Raw genomic sequence first — 19,296 nt, 5'->3', positions numbered from 1 at the left:
TTACATAAAAGAATAGCTCTCAATATTACATTAAAAAAAAATTAATAGTAATAATAATAATAAACACAGCTTAATCCTAAGAAAGAATAAGTTGATCACACCAAAAAGGAATTCACCACTCATTTTACACATCTCTGCAGTTACTGTGTGGGATAAAACTATATTCACCAGTATAAGATTTAATAACTGCAACATCAACCATGCACTTGAAATAGGACATATCTATAACCTATGGCATATTCTCAGCCATCAAAGGAGGCGCCTCAGATGGAGCGTCTGGTTGAGTTGGAGGGGTTGGGTCATTCACTGGCTCAGGAACTGGAGGGTCATTTACGGGTTCAGGAACTGGAGTTGGCTCAGTTGCTGGTTGTGATGGTTGTGATGGTTCTGAAGCCGGAGGATTGCTATCCGGATGCTCAGCAGGAGGTGCTTCCAACATTAGTGGCTTAGCAGGCTGTTGTTGGGTGGTGTTCTGTGCACCAGCACTGGCAGCAGCAGCGGAAGCACCAGTTGGCTTTTTGATTGTTGTGATAGGAGGAGCTGAAAGAGAAGCCATCCCTGGTGGAAGGATTTCTATTGGAGGCTTCTTTGGAGCTTCACCCAAACTTGTAAGCTTTGGATCCTCCAATGATGCTAAAAATGCTGCTGCAGCATCAGTTTTTACTGTTGGAGTGTGCTCAAGCTCTTTCTGTAGCATCTTATTCCATGCTTGAACGAGGTTCTTCAATGTTGGACGACCATGGGCCTAAAAGAAGAATGTTATCATTTGGAGAACAAGTTAAAACCAAGTCAAGAAAATAAATAATTAAATAGTACTGCTTTGGGATATAGGAACAGGTTTGCTCATCTCTAGACCCATGTTCTAGAACATGAAATATTACAATAATATCAAACCATGCAGAAATTACGAGGAAGCACTATGAGGAAATTATACTCATACTAAAATGATGTTAAATTTAGTAGCTATGACATGGTACCGCATAAGCCACCCAAATAATTATCACAGAGAATTATATGCAAATATTGGAGCAAACAAAGGCTATCCATCAGCATCCTATTTATGTAACAAAATCCTCTAGCATTATGAGATCAGAAAATAGAAGACTTGCTTTCCTATAACCTAAATGTCCCAAAGAACATAGCAAAGAGCACATGATCCCGCTTAAGAAGAAAATTATTATCCTAGTACCACAGAGACTCAAAATTACTTCTTCATGGTAAGTAACCATGCCAACAAGAGAATAATCACCAGTAGAAAAAAGAATGCAAAACCTAGCTGGGTACAAAAACTATATTTGCAAGACAATTACATGAGCATGTAGGACGGCCTCCGCAAGCATCCCAGTGTCTTGCCATGCCTTCTCCATCAGGGCATTATCTCCCAAAACAGCCGCAGAAAATGCTGCTTCACGACCATGCCCAGCTGTAATCAAATTTGTAATCAGTCCCTGCAAGATGCATGCCTTCTGTCATTTACTGCACTCACAATTTCAGTAACACATGGATTTCACATATGAACAGCGTTTGCAGGTGAAATTATGCCCAAGAAAAATGAACCCGTAGCTTGTATCCTTAATAACCAAAAATCTCACGGTTCCAGTCTGATAAAGATATTTAGAATTTTTAAACATGGTATAGATATTCCAGTTGTAAGGACAAAAAGACAGCAACTAGTGGTGGTTAGAAAAGTCCTCCAGCTTCTTTACTTATTATGAAAAAATGTTGAAAGGTCCTGCGGACCCCATCTACATTAATATATTCCAGAGAAAAAAAGATCAGCAGGGAAGAAAACTGAAACTATGACGGGATAGTCAACAGACAGAATACTGGATAATTGGCAAGATTTTTCTGTCATTATGGAAAGATCCCAATCATTTTACCTCTCTAAGCAAAGTACCTAGGAATTAAACACAATTTGGATTAACAGCAACCAAAATGGTCTACTGGAGGGGATCAATTTTAAAGGGAAAACTCTCTACAAAAACACAAATTAATGCTTTTTCTCCCAAAACTAATCTTTTGTGGCTAAAAGTTGAGCACTCCCCTTGAAATCCTCTCATTTGATAAAACAACAGTGAAGGTATAAAATGCCCAGGGCTTGCAATAAATGACCTTATCTAAGTCGATATTCATCAGAAAAATTAAGAGCTGGGTACTAGATATTTAATTGCACTACAACAGTAGGAAGTGGGAACAAACCGAAAGTCGTGTCAGCTCTCCATGGTTTGCAAGTCGGAGTGCTACTCCTCTCAAGACCTGGCCTTGCAAGGCACCCTTAACGGATCCTGCAGCTGCTAACCTTTTAAGTGCTTCACGGGCAATATCAGCTTGCCCGGTAGCATCTGCAGCATCAATAAGATCCATAAATTCCTTCGCGAACTTCACTATTCCTTCAACGGCATCAACAAGATTTTCCTTTGTAGCAGCTGTCAAACTGAGAATTTCAGATACATCAGAGGTGTTTTTTTCTTGACCAACGTCTCTGCTATTGCTCATTGTTAGCAAGCATTGGAGAGCTCTTTTCAAGTCATTACTCTGCATTGCCAAGTCAAACTCCAACCTGATGAATACAGGTAACAACCTTCAGACTCTCAATTGTTAGAAATCAACAACATAATAAGCTGAACAAGACAAGTATCTGCAGATTAATTTAAAATAAATTGTATATTACTCATACAAAATTCATTGGCACTTGAACCTTTTAGATATCCCAGGTAAATGAAGAGCTTCAGTTGCATAACCCATCCCAAGCATGAACTGAGCCAAGTCATCATGATGTTCTCTACCAAGCCTGCTAGCCCTGTGTATACCCAATATTACATTCATACACATATTGATATTAGTCAACGTATTGCCATCTTGCTTAAAAACAAGTTATTGTATTGACAAGTATTCTAATCATAAGAAATAAATTTTGTAGGTCATACCATTTCACTGCACTAACAGCATCTCCATAAGCAGCAAGACATCGACATCGAATACCAGGATGACTAAGAGCCAGGGCATGTGCACACATATACCTGAGGCAGATATAATTTCAAGTAATAAATCATATTTTCAAGGGAAAGAACAAGACACATAAGATGAGATGAAATCAGCAGTCTGATGACTTTGCATAAGAACTCAAACAAGAAAATTCTGATGCTTGGATCACGAAGGCATTTCTAATCTGTTCCCTTGCAAGTGTGTTCATTTGTCACGTAAATGATTGCTTAGCATGGCCTTGCCTTTTTTTCCTTTGTAAGAAAAAAAATTTCCTCATAGTTTTAATCATGAATCATTAAGGTTGAAAATGGAATTGAGTAGGCCTTGTTAATTATTCTTCTGGCACCAAAAGAGAAATTTAATATTACTCACAGCACTCTCTAGCTGGTAATCAAAGCAAACTGTCACTCATTTGCAAGTAATTTGTTAAGGACATGACTTTTGATGATGGGAAAAACAGATTTTGAGTGAGTTGCACCTGTCAATGAGCCAAAGGACCCCATCCCTGACACCAACAACAACAAGAGGCCCGATAGGACGCTTCTGTTCTTGAGGGAACCGGGTGACTGCCACTGATACACCACCACCTGCAACAGCCACTTCACTAACTTTCCTTTCTTCCACCTCTTTATATGTAACTGGGTCCTCTCCATCTATTTTTGACTGCTTTGGCAATGAGATAAACGGAGGTATAGAAGGGGCATGCTGAAAGGAGGCCAATCGTACCACCTAAACAAAAATTAATACAAACATTACCATATGCTTAAAGGTAAAATCAGCAGATAGAATATAAGTGATGATGAGGTCAAAACAGTACAAGTTCTTGTAAACTAAAACATGCAGCTTGACAAAATACACCAGAGCAAATTCATGTTTTGGAATAGAAAACATTACATCAAGTAAAAAATACCGATAAGAGAACAAAATGGTCATGGTAAACAAACTTTATCATCCATCAAAAATTATTGTATCAAGTCAATTCCCTGTTTTGACAGCCATTTATCCGCAACACCCTGATCATTAATAGCTATTTGAATATTTATAGGATGAGAATATACTGACCAACCAACAAACCACTTCAAAATTCCTCGGGGTTGACAGAACTAGTAGAAAAGCCAAAGGCTTTCATCTCAGAAGGATTGACTGAACATGATAGGGAAATGTTCTCCCGGCCACATGTATATCATCCTTCTTTCCTTTTCTCAAGAAAAGTCAAGGAACGTGGATGATATCAAGCTACAAGTACTTTGTTTTCATAAATAAATTGATGGTTTATAATGAGTATGATTAATGGCTTTAGGCCATAGATTTGCAATCCATATCAAGTATTAGATTATTAAAGGCACTGTGCATAGGCCATTAGTGCAACAATGCACAGATCTTATATCAATAAAGTGTAATACTACTGCATGAGACAAAATAACTTAAACCTTTATTTATCATTGATGTACATGGTCCTGTACCTATGATTAGCATTAACCATGAAGTTAATTGATCAGTTTGCATTAAAAAAAATGTCATCATCTATAATTATCTATTGCTATCTAATAACAAATACCATATTATAGATCAGTACAAACTTATAGTTTGGAAGCCTCAGACAGCTGCATACGAACTGCACAGGCTCCCAGCCCTGCCCCGGAGCTTCAGTCCATTTCCAAGAGGAAAGACATTATTTTGATCCTTTAAAGATTAGTTGGATGGATTTATCACTGGATGAGGATGTGATTAGATGGGGATGTAGAAAGAATGGAAATAGTTTTTCTTGTTTATTGTTTGGTTGGCATGGATGAAGAGGCGGGATATATATATATATATATATTGTTAATATTTGTATAAAATAACTTCTTTTTAGCCACCATAATTAATTAATTATAATATTTATAATTTTAAATTAATTTTTGCATTTTATTTAATAATAAATTCTAAATTACAAATTAATTTTTGTAATATTTTAAAATTATAAATAATTCTTATATTTAAAAAATTATTAATTAATTTTGATAAAAACTTTGAAAATTTTATTAAATGAAAAGAGTGGGATGTGCTAAATGGTGGGGCGCCGCTCATCCCACTTTAAGGGATGGGGGAATTACATCCCCTTCCCCATCCCTAAACCAAATACCATTGAAGTTAATAAAATAAATCAAATAATGCGTGTATCTAAAATAACGAGCTCTTGGAAAGATTAGGGAGAAATGACAATTGACGAAGCAGTGGGTTCCCAAGAACAATTACCTGTAGCATGGGTGGCCTCAGAGAAATCCTTTCAGTTGCTGCAACTTGGGGGTTATCCACTGTGATGAGGGCCAACTCACCATGTTCCGCAACCGCTCTGCTTTGAGCTTCTCTGGCTTTCATTTCTTCCTTTCTTCTTTTTGTTTCAAGGTCAATGGGTGCAACTCCAGCATCCACAAAGACACATCTGGAACATAAATATTCAGTTAAGAACACAAGGAAAGAAATTAATACCTTCCGCACTGGGTCATTCACAAAGAATGAGCATAATCAAGGAGCAAACTCAATAACAAAATTTAGAAAGATCAAGAGAAGTTATTGGATCAACTTACTCAATGGTTGTTGGTGTAGCAACAAACAGTTGCCTGCGATGCCAAACAGCACCTGTAGCACAAGGAATTGCAACATCTCCAAGATATCTGTATTGAGGTCGCAGGGAAGATATCACAATATACTGATGGTAACCAAAGGCACAATATTCCACCGTCTGGTCCCACGCTGTCCATTCTGGCTGGGAAAGAAGATTGCCAACTGGCTGGAAAGTCTCCCAACTGCACAGTAAGTATTACCCAATTAAGAGGTATGGCATAAGATTAGATAATGAAAATTGCCAATCTGCACAATCACACCCCAAAGAATCAGATTAGCATCAAGTATTCCAGAACTGTAATCAACACTGTGTAATGTATTGATTATCAAACTATCCCATCAAGCAAGAAATGGATAATAAAGAGTTAATGAACACGATGGAAATCAGTGGAATCATCCTTTGGTACCTGTATAACTGGAAATTTTGAGGAGCTGCTTCAGCAGGGGAAGGCTTGCCAGAAGAAAATGAATCATCAACTTGGGTGAAGGATGAAAGAGCTCCACTACTGCCGATACCTGACAATGGCATTGAGTGAATACTTGAAATAGCTGTTGCAGCCATGGGGTTGATCCTTCGTGATGTCCGGTATGCAACACCAAGCAAAGCACCACCATGCAAAGCGATGACCTTCATTGTCAAATTAATGTATCAGTCACACACAGAATCACTCCACTGATAAAAAAAATCAGGAACTAAACATCAGAAGGCTGCATTTCACAACATAAATGACAACTAAATTTCTACATGCTGATAAATTATAGAGACATTATATTCAGAAATAAAAAATCAAGAATCAAACATTGTTCAGGATGCAATTAAATGCCCAATATTTAGATCAAGCAAAAAATTGTAGGCTGCGAATAAGCCAAAATATATACTAAGCAACTAAGGTAATGAATATTGTTCCAATCAGATAATAACGCATTAACAAGGACATCAAAAATCTTGACAAGATAACCATTAAAGCATGCTCACAACATTCTGGCAAAATAGCATTAAAGCTTTTAAGATAAAAAGAGCTAACATCAAAACGCATCTGAAAGAAGTCTGACGTGTTGAAGGTTGCATGAGAAATAAAAGATCGGATATACACCACATGTTCAGATATCAAGCACAGAAGTACATCTATTACAGGCAAGGGTGTAGCAAGAGAAAAAGAAAGCCACTGGTTACAGTATGATTTGCAAGAGAAGTCAAGAATAGCATACTGGTTCACTTCGACCATCAATAGATCTTGACAAAACATGCGAAGTTCCATCATCCAATATGATTCGGACTTGCACAGTTGTTGCGGAAGCAGCACTAGCAGCTGCTGCAGCAGCAGCTGCAGCTGCAGCTTCTTTTGCCTTTTTAGAGGAACCCCCCTTTATAACAGGTATTCTAGGAGCCAAAGCAGTCTCCAACAAAGCATACCTATCTCGGCATGTGTCCCAGGCAAAGAGCCTACATGTCCCTGAATCCACAACTGACCAATCACTGACCTTAAATACCGAAAATGAAGGAATATCAGGCCACACGATCGCAACATACCTGAATTGAAATGAAACTACAAAGTAAATTTCAGATGGAATGGTAATCATTTAAAAGATTTAGACATGATAGTTTGCAAACTTTTGGCAGCTTTTAGCCTTTGGGCAGACATTCAATTACATAGAAGGTGTTGGACAGGCTGAGTACGAATTGGGAAAGCCAATTCAGATGAATGCTCCACCATAGTTAAGCGAATGACAGTTTGCTGGTGGAATGTGTACAGTAAGAAATATTGTTCTTATTGAGTGTAAGTCATCATTCATGTGAGTGCATGTGTGTGTGTACACCATAGAAATTCATGGGAACACAATGTTTCTAGTAAAACTATGAGATGTGCAGCAAGACCAATACCAAGACCAAGTAAAATCCAGTCAATGATCTACAAGATGAAATCTTATAATGTGCACTCAAGCATAGGCAAGCAAACAAATTATTAAGACACGGAAGTAGGAACTCACTTTCCCGAACTGCTTACAGAGAGAATTGAGTACGAATCATGTGGGGCAGGCGTACTTATATGCTTCCTTATTTGCTTAACCACCAATGACTCTGTTGAATCTGCCCTGGATCTTCCAGTTTCAGGTATGGAACCAGTACTCCCAAGAGATGGATTAGCAGTGTTAGACAGCTGAAACTGTAGCAATTTTAGCTCTCTTTCAACTATGTATACAGCAGAATGCTCCCTGCTTCCTGGAGGTGTTGGTAGTGGAGCCACAGAAGGAAGTGATCTTGCATCAAACTCACTTAGGATAACACCAATATTGGTTCCTGTGGCAACAAGATGTGGCTGCAATGTATGAGCCACCATGCAGTATACCTGGAACAAGCAATCATAACTTATAAAATGTACTTCCTTTCAGATAAACAATCACTTACAGAAGACCAAAAGAGAATTTTATTAAAAATAAAGGACAAGCACTGCAGTAAACATGTTAGTGATCTTGAAAAGCAAAACTTCTAAAACTTCCACCGGCCAAAGTATATACAAAGGTAACAAGGCTCATAAAACAAGGACATACCCTGAGTTTTTTGTTTGATGCGAGTAATTGAGGAGGAACAAGTGATGATAATTCACACAATGGCCGCGTTAAAGCTGAATATGTTGGATGTTCAATGGCCCTGATTGACAGACAAAAAATTGTTGTAGCCTTAAATTTAATGGTTGAATTTTACCACATGTTTAATATTCTATGCTGAAATTGATTATGCGACTAGTTGAGATATCTTAACTGAGAAGAATGTTTGCATACCAAATATGAGAATCCTTGACACAAGTGAGAATATCAAGGTTTGGAGCCCGAGGATGGCACCAAGATGTCACACTATGACAAGCAAGTTTTGGAACAGGTTTTATTCGTCGCAGTTCCTACAAATAAAGTGGCATAAACTCTTGCGATAAGGCAGGAGAAGATGAAGCAAAGATTAAAATGCAGAGATCCTAAAGTTATCAGCTACCTTGAATGATATAGTGTCCCAGATAGCCAACGTTTTATCCGCACCGATAGAAATGAGTTGTGGTGCACCACCCATAACCCTAGAAAGTTCAACTGCCACAACACCTCCATCGTGTGCCTTGATGTCCAGCAGAAAGATGCATAAGGTTCAAAGTAGTTATCTAACAATAGAAAAAGAACACAAAAAAAGAAAACTAGTATTTTCAACTTTCAAAGGATGAAGACAAACAAGTTCCTCCTTTGAAGTACTAATCAGTAATCACAACAAAACCCAATGAGTTCATGGCATCATATAGAGAACCTATACTATTATGCTCCAACGAATGCCCTCAATAGAGGTTTTCAAATAAGACATTACTACCTTTATTGTTAGCTTGGGGATGAGTTCCCTTGAATCATGGATATGATCTGCACTCCAGAGTATAAGCAAACCATCACTAGCGCCAGAAACTAGGAAAGCCTGAAATTGCAAATAATTAAGCAGCAGAATGCAAATCTTTAATGATATTTCAGTTTTTGCAATTCAGTTTTCATTTGACAATAGCAAAGGTATCAAACTTGCCAATTATGTAACCAAACAAGGATAGCCATTTGAATATGGATCAGATCTTTAGAAGAGATAAAACCAATTAAAGAGTAGCCAAGATGCCTAAGCACTAATATTAGCACATTATTTAATATCAATCTGGATGTATGAATCATGTCCATTTCCAATCTAGCAATTTTTTTTATGTTCAAAATACCAACTTCAGCCTAGTGACCAAATCTTAGCATAAGTCTAGGACAGAAGATGAATTCAATTATACCAGAAAAATCTAATAAATTTAGCACATGAAACATTATATTTAGTATTTAATAAACATAAAAGTTACAAAAGTGGCAGGCTACCTCGCCAGAAGATGCCATGAATGTCATCAAGCAAGTTATTGATCCTTTATGCCCACCGGTATAGCGACGAACAAGCTGTAAAAAGCACCACGGATATCGCATCAATATATTTTAATTGTGTTAAATATCACATAGTTGAATATTGATAGTCAAAACCTTCCATGTTATCATTGAAAGAACCCTAATAACACCATCTGATGCACCAAATGCAACAAGAGGGCCATCAGCAATAGCAGCTTTGGATAGGAATTCCATACTGCAAAGATAGCACAAGTTAAGATTTTCCAAATCTAAACAGCCGAATAGCAGCAGAACCATGTGAGTAGGATCTGAAGGTACTAAGAAGGTGTTAGAAAATAATGCAGGCAGGGAATAAAATGGAAATCATGGTCATATAAATTTCAAGATTTTTGGGAAATTCAAGAACAATTCACAATTCATATCAAATAAAATTTCACACAACTAATTCACAAAATATGGAAAACTCTAAAAATGCATTTTAATTATTAGCTTATGTTATGTTCACAACTCAAGCATCTAAAGTCACTGGACATAAAGAAAAATAGCCAATTTGTAAATTACTTTCATATTAATTAACTCTAACTGTCAACCATAAAAATCCCTCTAGATTTAAATGAGCATTCTGATTTATCTCATTATGCATAAGAAAACCTGCGCCTTTGACTGATGATCTGATAATTCACTAGGAAAGATCAGTAAACAAAAGTGCATTCTTCTTATCATTGAAAAAATTGAAGACACTGAGAACCAGAAAATTTACCAAAGAAGAGACTTGTTATCAAGCTCCTGCTTAGGCACATCACGGCCACGCATTGTCACTAAATCCAAAAAAATGGCCTTATTTTCACAACAGATGACAAGAAAATGCCGTCCTCTAGTGGATGGCACTGGAGAATTAAAAGCGGAAGGATGCTGATTAACTGCAGATGGGGCTTCAGCAGCTGCAGAGCGATTACGCCAATGTTGCCAAAACCGCACATCATCATCATAAAAGCCAATTTGCTTCACACTTTGGATACCATGGTTATCAAGTCATTAATCTCACACAGAAAATGTTTCAGAAAGGCGATGTAAGAGGAAAATAAATTAGGCAAAAAAAAATTAATAATAACTTTTACCTGCCTCCACGAATTGCCTCTGTTGGTTTTCCTTTAGGTTCTGCAAGTGGTAAGAACGGGAAAAAAAATTAATGTGTTCTACCAGTGCTAAACAAATACACAGGTACAGAGAACACAAAACAGGCAGTTGAGTACATACACCTCGCCACAAAACACTGCCTTGACATTTTTAAGCAAATGTAATCAAGATCACTGGTTATCTTTCATAGAGTAAAGGTAAACAGCATGACCAGCAAGCCTAATACATATGGTTTAAATTGGCCACATAAATCCTCCATTTACAATTTTCTATTTTCAATTAAAACGAGAGCATCCAAGCGCATGATAGAAACGCTCAAATGGATGATTGGGCTAATTTGTTGGGCACATTCAACATGAGTTATACCAATAACATAATTATTTAGTGAACCCTATATTGGGGGTGACTAAATTTAGACTAACATCTAGTAAGAACTTTCAGCGCCAATGCTTGCGTAAACGACTTTGAACAATCAGAATTTTCATGTTAAAATCTGGTATCAGACATTTATTTTATCACATAATTAGATTTATTGGGTATCAAAACGTATCAAATATCATAATGAGCTCTAGATAAAGCAAACGTATTTCATGGTTCTTAAATTTGTATGGCTTTCTTAAGCATCGTTTCATCCTCTCTGAGTGCTTAATTGGATCAAAAAGTAACCATGTCATCTGCAAGAATATTGCCTTAGCAGCCTTTGAAGATTGATGCTAAATCCATAAACAATCTAATATCCTTTCCATAAACTATACTTACAAGACATTGTATTGTCGCTAACACGTATTTCCCTCTTACCATGAATCTAACTTTGTCATCATGATTTTATCAATTTCTCACCTCCTTGCTTAATCGCGTCAAGAATTAATGTCAGGAAAAAATGGCATTTGAATCTACAATTATCATATATTCATCACATAACAGCTAGTACATGATTTCAGTAAAGCCAGTTTTAAGAAATAGGACCACGATGCAAAATTCTTCTACTACAGTCATTTGTGATGCAAAATTCACTATAAAATGAGAACGGATGCAAACTAACAACTTAAACTACTATCCAGGATTTCAAGCAAATCATAGAAAGAGATCAACAAGTACCTGAATCTCCTTCAGCAAGCTTCTCCAGCTTCGCTCCGACCAACCGCCGCTCATCCACTCCACCAGCTTTCAGCTCGTAAATAACCTAAAAGAAACAACAACAAATTAAGACATCAAAACCAACTGAATTTCCCGAGCTAATTTTCACAGGCATTAGATCCAAAATACCAACACCAAGGATCTCAACCTACCTGCCGGTGCTCCCAGTTCCAGACGGACACGTGATCGGAAGCGTCGGCCGTGACAAGCCATGGATGCGTCGGATGCAACTGGATCTTCACGATCTTGTCATTCGACGGCCGGAAAGCCCTCAATCGAAGCATCTCTCTCTCTACAATCCTCCTCTTTCAGTCTCAAAACGAAAAAAAAAATGCGATTAAGATCTAAACCTTCCGATCGAACTAGGAGGCTTCGCGGACACAGAGAAGGATCGAAGAACCCGGAACACCATGAATGGAGGCCGGAGCAGGAGGTCGATGAACGGAACGTCGCTGAGCTTCTCTTCGGTTCGCTTTCTCTCCGTCTTCAAACCTCCCGAGATCGATCGAAAGGAGGGTCGAAGGTCGGTGACAAGCAGTGGTTTGATAAAATTTCCAAATAACCCCCGGAAAATAAAACAAATTCTTTTAGATGAATCATTATGTAATTACATTATTTTCAGGGGTTCTTATGAAAAACATTTCTTTTAATGGGCCTTATTATGGGTTGGCCCAAATTCAGAAATTAATCCAGAGCTGGCCCATTTCCACGAAGTAGTCAGGGTTTGGATCGTAATTTCAAGTAAATACATCACAATTTGCTAGGTAATTTTCATAATTGTCTTTATATGTGTGTCTTAATTAAATGATATTGATAAATACCATCAATTAATATTATAGACCTAATATGAGTCCACATTGTTATTATTATGTTATAAGTCAGGTCATCAAATCTTTGCATGTTGTTTATCGAATCTTCAAATCTCGTATGAATTTTCATGGAGTGTTGTCTATTATTTATTCTTGTTGTGTATAATTTATACTTAAAAATCATTAAATATATATACATAATCTTGAAAATCATTTAACTATATAATTTTTGTACTGATTTTGACATAAAATTTTTTTTTTAATAAAGTAATTAGTCCTTCAAGCAAGTAGTTTTAGAGAAGTTAACAAAGCTAACGTAATTATAAACATGTTAAAATTGAAGTCACGCATTAATTTTGGAATGGAACTAATAATAATAATTTAGGAGTAGTTGGTTCACATACATACAGATAGTATAGATACGCATGTACCCATTTGTGTGTGGTTTTATGTGCAACTTAAGAGTTATAAATATTGATTAAATGACTTAACATGATAATTAAAAAGTATTAAATGGTAACTACCCATTTGTGTGTAGTGTTAGTGGTGCAACTTAATTAGAGTAATAAATATTGATTAAATGACTTAACATGATAATAAAAAAGTATCAAATGGCCGCATATGTACTGGCCCATTTGTGGTAGTTTTAGTGCGACTTGAGAGTTATAAATATTGATTAAATGACTTAACATGATAATTATTAAAAAAGTATTTAATGACTTAACATGAACCACTGCATGCTCTGCATTGTATATACATATGTTTGAAAATAAAGTGAATTAAAGTGGAGTTGATAATTCACATGCATGCACGGAACTGGTACTGATAAACTTTTTTCTTATTAGTCAGGGGAATAATGTATACAAGTACCCATGTGTTCAAATAGATTAAAGATGCAAACCTATTATCATCTCATTGAAAACTTCATACATTTTCCAACCCTTCTGTAGTTGAATCAAATGCAATGTTGATAATTTTAATCGAATCTTTTGAATTAATTAAGTAGATAATAAAATCAAATATACGGATGATTTTTGTACATAATTTGAGTAGTACTTTTACTATTATTTTTCTCCATCAAAACATTAATAAAGATACACTTTACCTGCAGACATGTCCACATCGACAATAACAACAACAAATTAAATAAGTTAAGAAACAATACGGCAAATACATACAAAGACATAAATAAAAAGGTAAAGAACACAGGTTATGAAGAGAAGAAACTCATACGCATTAATTATATTAATCAGCACTTGCACTACAAGTCATAACTCCCTTCAATAACAGCTGCAGTACACTTAGATTTTAATGGATTCAAAGCAAGAAATATTATAGGATATGAGAGATGATGATGATGATGATGATGATGATGAGGCATGCATGGTGATGATGATGCATTGAATCTCATCCATTAATGCATGCAGTGAAGGAAATGAAAGAAGAAGAGACCTCTCTAGCTATGCATGCTGGTCCTAAAGACTACACCAGTGCACCAAAGTATTATTATAGCTAGCCACCAATAATGTATAAGTAAAAAAAAAAGCAGGAAATTAATAAAAAGTCATGAAGGCATGCAGAGAGAATTGAAGGAAATAATGGCACATGGTGGTGTGATGTGAGTGCCATGTGTGGTGTCGGAGATCACTGGTTCATCCTGACATGAATAGATCATGGCATCACATGGCCCCCTCCTCTCAATTTCATTTCCATTCAATGCCAAGGAATCCCCTCAGGGCCTCAGCTACATCTATACTAATAAATTACTGCATCTCTTTTGATTTATTTATTTATTTATTTATTCATTCATTTTTTGTTTTTATCTTGGTGATCATAGATGTTGTCTTCACTCTCCTGATCATCACTATTTGACAAACTTATGAGTCACCCAGAACCTCAGGTGGTGCTGCTTGTCTCCCAAAAGAGAGAAAGTAATGCAGTCTTAATTATAAACGTTAGAGAGTGCAAGCTAGCTTGTTGAGGTTCTCAACCCTGAATCCTAATAATATTTAATTTACAAAAGAAGATTTTAAGAAATTAAGGACACAAATTAAAAAACCTATACATATAAGGAGGAGTCAGTTGATTCATATTAATTATTAAATATAATGCTGCAATGATTTTCCTATTTTTTTTAATATATAAATATACACACACGTACTATATATAGAGCTTAATTTAATATGCCCCTAACCTTGATCCACATGCATGCAAGCATACAATTTGTTACTTGGGTAGAGCTCTCTAATCTCTCTTTCTCTCCATAAAGTTTCCATTCATGCATGTAATTAATGAAACCTCAACACGTAGCTCTCTCTTCCTATCGTGAGTTTCCATGCATTGCATGCATGCATGCATGAGCCTCGACACGTAAGAGGTCATTAAGCTCACTCTTTCATGCATGCATATAATTAATTAATGAAACATCAGCAATGAGTACGTGTCTGGAGTTTCTTAATTTTTACAGTGCCATTAATTAATAACTAACGACCTCTCTATCTCTCTTTTTGATGGAGCCTCAACACAGTAATAATAATAACAATAATTAAAAAAATAAAAAATACTAAAGCATAAGTGCCTTAAAGTCAAAGACAAGGTATGGCAAAGTTAGCAGGTCCTCATTCAAGAACAAATAAACAGTTTTGGATTGCTTGAGGATTCACCATAAACAATTCTCTCATCAATGAGAGGGCTCCATCTTGATCAGACCACCTTCATGATGGAAGACAAACCTCATATATATGACTCCTCTTCATCATACACACTTGTATTTTCAGGCACATTTGCCTCTCTTTGTCTCTTTTTGTGCATATATATATTGATACATATCAAAATGTATCCATGAAGACCAACTTCATGATTCTATGTTTCTATGTTTCAGATATAATAGATAATCTTGCTTCCCATATATATTCATGTTTTTGGTATCTTTTATCTGTTTTGTATTAGTTGTCGTTTGTTTTGCATAGGGTTTAGATATATATATATATATATATATATTATCTAAAAGGTTTGCAAGTATGGAAAAGTCATCTTCGCCTTTTCCTTCTTGTTTCCAAGATTCCATGTCCTTTTAACTTTTGACCATATGGAACAAATGGCAGTTGTTGTCTACCATAGGGTCTTAATTTGAATTCATGGTATTGGACCATACCTATATGGCTCTATCTATGGAAAAGTGTGCATTTTACTTTGACTTTTAACATATTATATATTTAAATGGAGACATTGATTTCATTTAATCTTTACACGTAGGATGGTTGAATATTGCAGTCCTACTTTTGACCATCCACGTCAGCAAAACTAAGGTTCCAGCTCATATATGTAGATTGGTGAAAGCAGAACACCAACCGTGACTTAGTACGGTTGATGCAAATACAAAATATATAAAATATATTTCAACATATTTCAACATATTTACTTCAAACATATGTATATATATAGTTAATAGCGTCTTAACTTATTGACATCCGTGTGGTGGTCAATTTTAAAATAATTAAATTTTTTCCTAAAACTTATATTTTGATTCTCAACTCAAAATAAATTTAGAAAAATGAGAGAATAAACTCAATTTTTTTTTCCCCTACGAATTAAGATTTATAAGAGATTTTTCAGCTTGGTTATTATTTGTAAGTAACTAATACTAGTCATGCACAAGGAATTACTTTCCTAAACTAAAATTTTTAATTTGAAATAAAAAACTTTTGAAAATGTACAAGTCCTAAACTTCACGAACTTCCACTGAGGGTTTATTCCCTTTTCATGACATTATTTATTAGTATTTACTTGTTTATTTCGTGTCTATATGTTTCTAGAAGTTTGATTTTGCATTAATACGTACATAAAAAAACATAAAAAGAATTTGAATTTAATTAAGGATTTGCATACAATATATATTTATGTGTGACTTTACTGGTATCATACACATGATCTTACAGAAGAAGGATTTCGTTATGACTATTAAGCGCAACCTTGAGTATTCTTCGGATCATCCACTGATTTTGATGGAATGACACATGCATAACCTTGGACCTAGTTAAAATATTAGCTTATTTCATCTACCACAATGCTATTTAAGATAAATCATTATTATTTTTTTCTATTCCTCTCTTGTTGTTGTGGTAAGTTACAACTAATTGTCTCATGACAAGTAATTGTTTATAATTACTCTCAACGCTTTCAATGAAGCTATCCACTTATATATATATATATATATATATATATATATATACACACACACATTTGCAAAAGTTTAAAGCTTGATTTATTAATTAAATATAAATAATTTGGAATGAAATAAACTAGGCTAAAAGTCTTAATCACATTACTTCAAATCAGTCCGTATTTCTCTTGTTTGAAAATTTCTTTGCACGCGGAAAAAAGTCAAGCCTAATATTTATACTAGATATAATATAGTATTTAAGAAATGCCGATGCAGCGCCAACACAGCAGCGTGAAGGTATGTCAAATGCTACCAATAAAATCAATATAAAAGAATTAATTATTTAATTATTAAAAAATAACTAAATTAAGCAATCTCTTCTCATTGGAGCTAGAAAAATAATATCAATTCTTCTTGTACGTCTAATTAAAAATAAAAAATAATATCTCCTTAGCTTTCAATGCTAGCTATCCGATCATACTCGGATCCGACGGGGAAATAATTTGACGTTCTCACCAATAAAGTCCAAGTCAAATCATCGACTTGTTTGGTTTTATGCTAATTAGACAACATAAGGCCGGCTTAATTATGATAATAAGCAAATTAGTTTAATTGGCTCTAATCAATAAAGTCTAATTGTTTGATTAACAATATATAATCTAAATATTATAAGTTAGTTTCAGGATGGTGTAGTTGTTAATGTGGAGCTGTGAACCAGATGTCCCAATGAAATAGCTGATCCAGCTCCTTTTCCCAAACAAAAAAAAAAAACAGATGTCCCAATGATTTGAGGAGCTCCTTTATCTTAATCTTAATCTTAATCTTCTTTATTATGTTCTTAATCAGAGAGTCGGCAAGTGCCGGCCACCTTGATAAAGGCTTCCTATAATCTTGGAACTTTGTCGGGCCCACAAGATCCAAAGAATAGACTTGGACAAATGACACGTGTGGGCCTTGCTTTCCATGCTGCCACGTGTACACTCATTAGTGAGTTTAAGAAGACTGGTTATGTCTTAAGTTCAAAAGTGATCTTAATTGACATTTGCTTTTTGATTTTAAAAACCCAAGCGTGTTTTGGTCTGTTAGACCTAGAGTTTGAATTTTAATTCTGATTTTAAGAAAATCCGCTTTATATAGAGTGTTTACTCCCTACTAAAAAAAATTAGTTTGAATCTCAATTTATATATATTAAGAACATAAATATATTAAATAATTAACTTCATGTATATGCACATTTTTAATATGATTTATACATGCTTTATAAAAAAATTAATGAAACATATATTATATATTAAATAAATCATAACATTAATGTTACATTAAAAAAAACACAATAATAAACCATAAGCTCTTTTAAAACATGAAACCTATATTTTTTAAGCGAAATATACGGTACTTCAACTTAGATCCAAAAAATAACAATTAAAAAAATATCACAATCCAAACTATACAAGGTATCTCCACTGATTTTCAAGAGTGAATTAATAAACATCAATGTTTATTTTTACTCACGTACATTTCATGATTTCATATTCTATATGTATATGTCAGAATAAATGAAAAGCAAGAAACATGCCATCGTTTATATAAACACTGTATGCATGAGGCGCATGATGTGCTTTTTTAGAGGAAACAAGAAGTCAAGTTTGAATATAAATTATATAGGAATGTGCTGGAAGATAAGTTTGGATAGACTTTGTATTTCTAAATCATAGGGTTTGAATGGAATGAAACATGAGGATTGGTGGCAAAGTTGGTAAACCAAACTTTTAATTCCAAACTAAATGAGAAATAACTTCAAAGACTATATATAAATTCTTTTTATATATATACAAAAGTGAGTACAGGACAAGGGAAAATCAAGTTTCTTACTATTCACATTAAATACATCATTTTCTTTTTTTATATGATAGCAAGACTTTTTTGTTGTTTGTGCTTTGTCATTGCACAAGAAAAATAAATTTAACGTTAATACGTGCATAGCATCATATTTGTATGAAGAACAAAAAAAAAAAAGTGAGTTCTAAAATCATTTAGATTTTACTGATTTGACGAGTCTAGAAGAAAAATGAAACACATGATATATATATATATATATATATATTACAAAAAAAAATTTGCATTTTATGCACAAGACATATTTAGAATTTCAAATTAGAGTTTTTGTCAATAAACTTTCCCATCATAAATAAATTAAAAAATAAATATATGATTAAATCTAAAATAAAAATATTCATGTATTACAATAAGGGATAAGCGTTCTAATTGAAATGATTTATCCATTTATTTAAAAAAAATATAATATAAGTTTTTTCTCTCTCAAATTATTTTTTACCTAACATTTTTGTCAAATTCCAACTTCAGCGTGCATCCCGTTAAATAATATATATATATATACATATATTTATAAACAAAATATATATAAGGTGACTAAGGTATAACTTTAAAGAATTAATATATATAATTTCTTTTATATTTATAAAAGTGAACATAGGATAAATAAATTAAAGAGCAAGATTATTACAGTTCACATTAAATATGATTTTTTTATATGATGGCAACAAC

General features: G+C 34.6%; 1 protein-coding gene across 1 annotated transcript; it reads right to left on the bottom strand.

Annotated features, from left to right (window-relative positions):
- LOC120251219 lies at positions 1–12,288 on the bottom strand. The gene is made up of 21 exons (XM_039259757.1): positions 11,913–12,288; positions 11,722–11,806; positions 10,605–10,644; positions 10,247–10,495; positions 9,622–9,721; positions 9,466–9,540; positions 8,939–9,037; positions 8,579–8,695; positions 8,374–8,489; positions 8,143–8,242; positions 7,582–7,940; positions 6,802–7,123; positions 6,000–6,220; positions 5,556–5,774; positions 5,224–5,410; positions 3,464–3,714; positions 2,928–3,020; positions 2,699–2,800; positions 2,200–2,560; positions 1,311–1,448; positions 1–745 (listed from the first exon to the last, which is right to left on the bottom strand). The coding sequence occupies exons 1-21, from the start codon at positions 12,042–12,044 to the stop codon at positions 230–232; spliced, it is 3,882 nt and encodes a 1,293-aa protein (XP_039115691.1). The 5' UTR covers positions 12,045–12,288; the 3' UTR covers positions 1–229.
- Between the last annotated feature and the right edge of the window lie 7,008 nt (positions 12,289–19,296).

This window comes from Dioscorea cayenensis, chromosome 20 (assembly GCF_009730915.1).
Source record: "Dioscorea cayenensis subsp. rotundata cultivar TDr96_F1 chromosome 20, TDr96_F1_v2_PseudoChromosome.rev07_lg8_w22 25.fasta, whole genome shotgun sequence".
In the NCBI taxonomy this organism is placed as follows: Eukaryota; Viridiplantae; Streptophyta; class Magnoliopsida; order Dioscoreales; family Dioscoreaceae; genus Dioscorea; species Dioscorea cayenensis.
The sequence above is the reverse complement of the archived record's forward strand: the minus strand, read 5'-3'. Positions and strand labels throughout refer to the sequence as shown.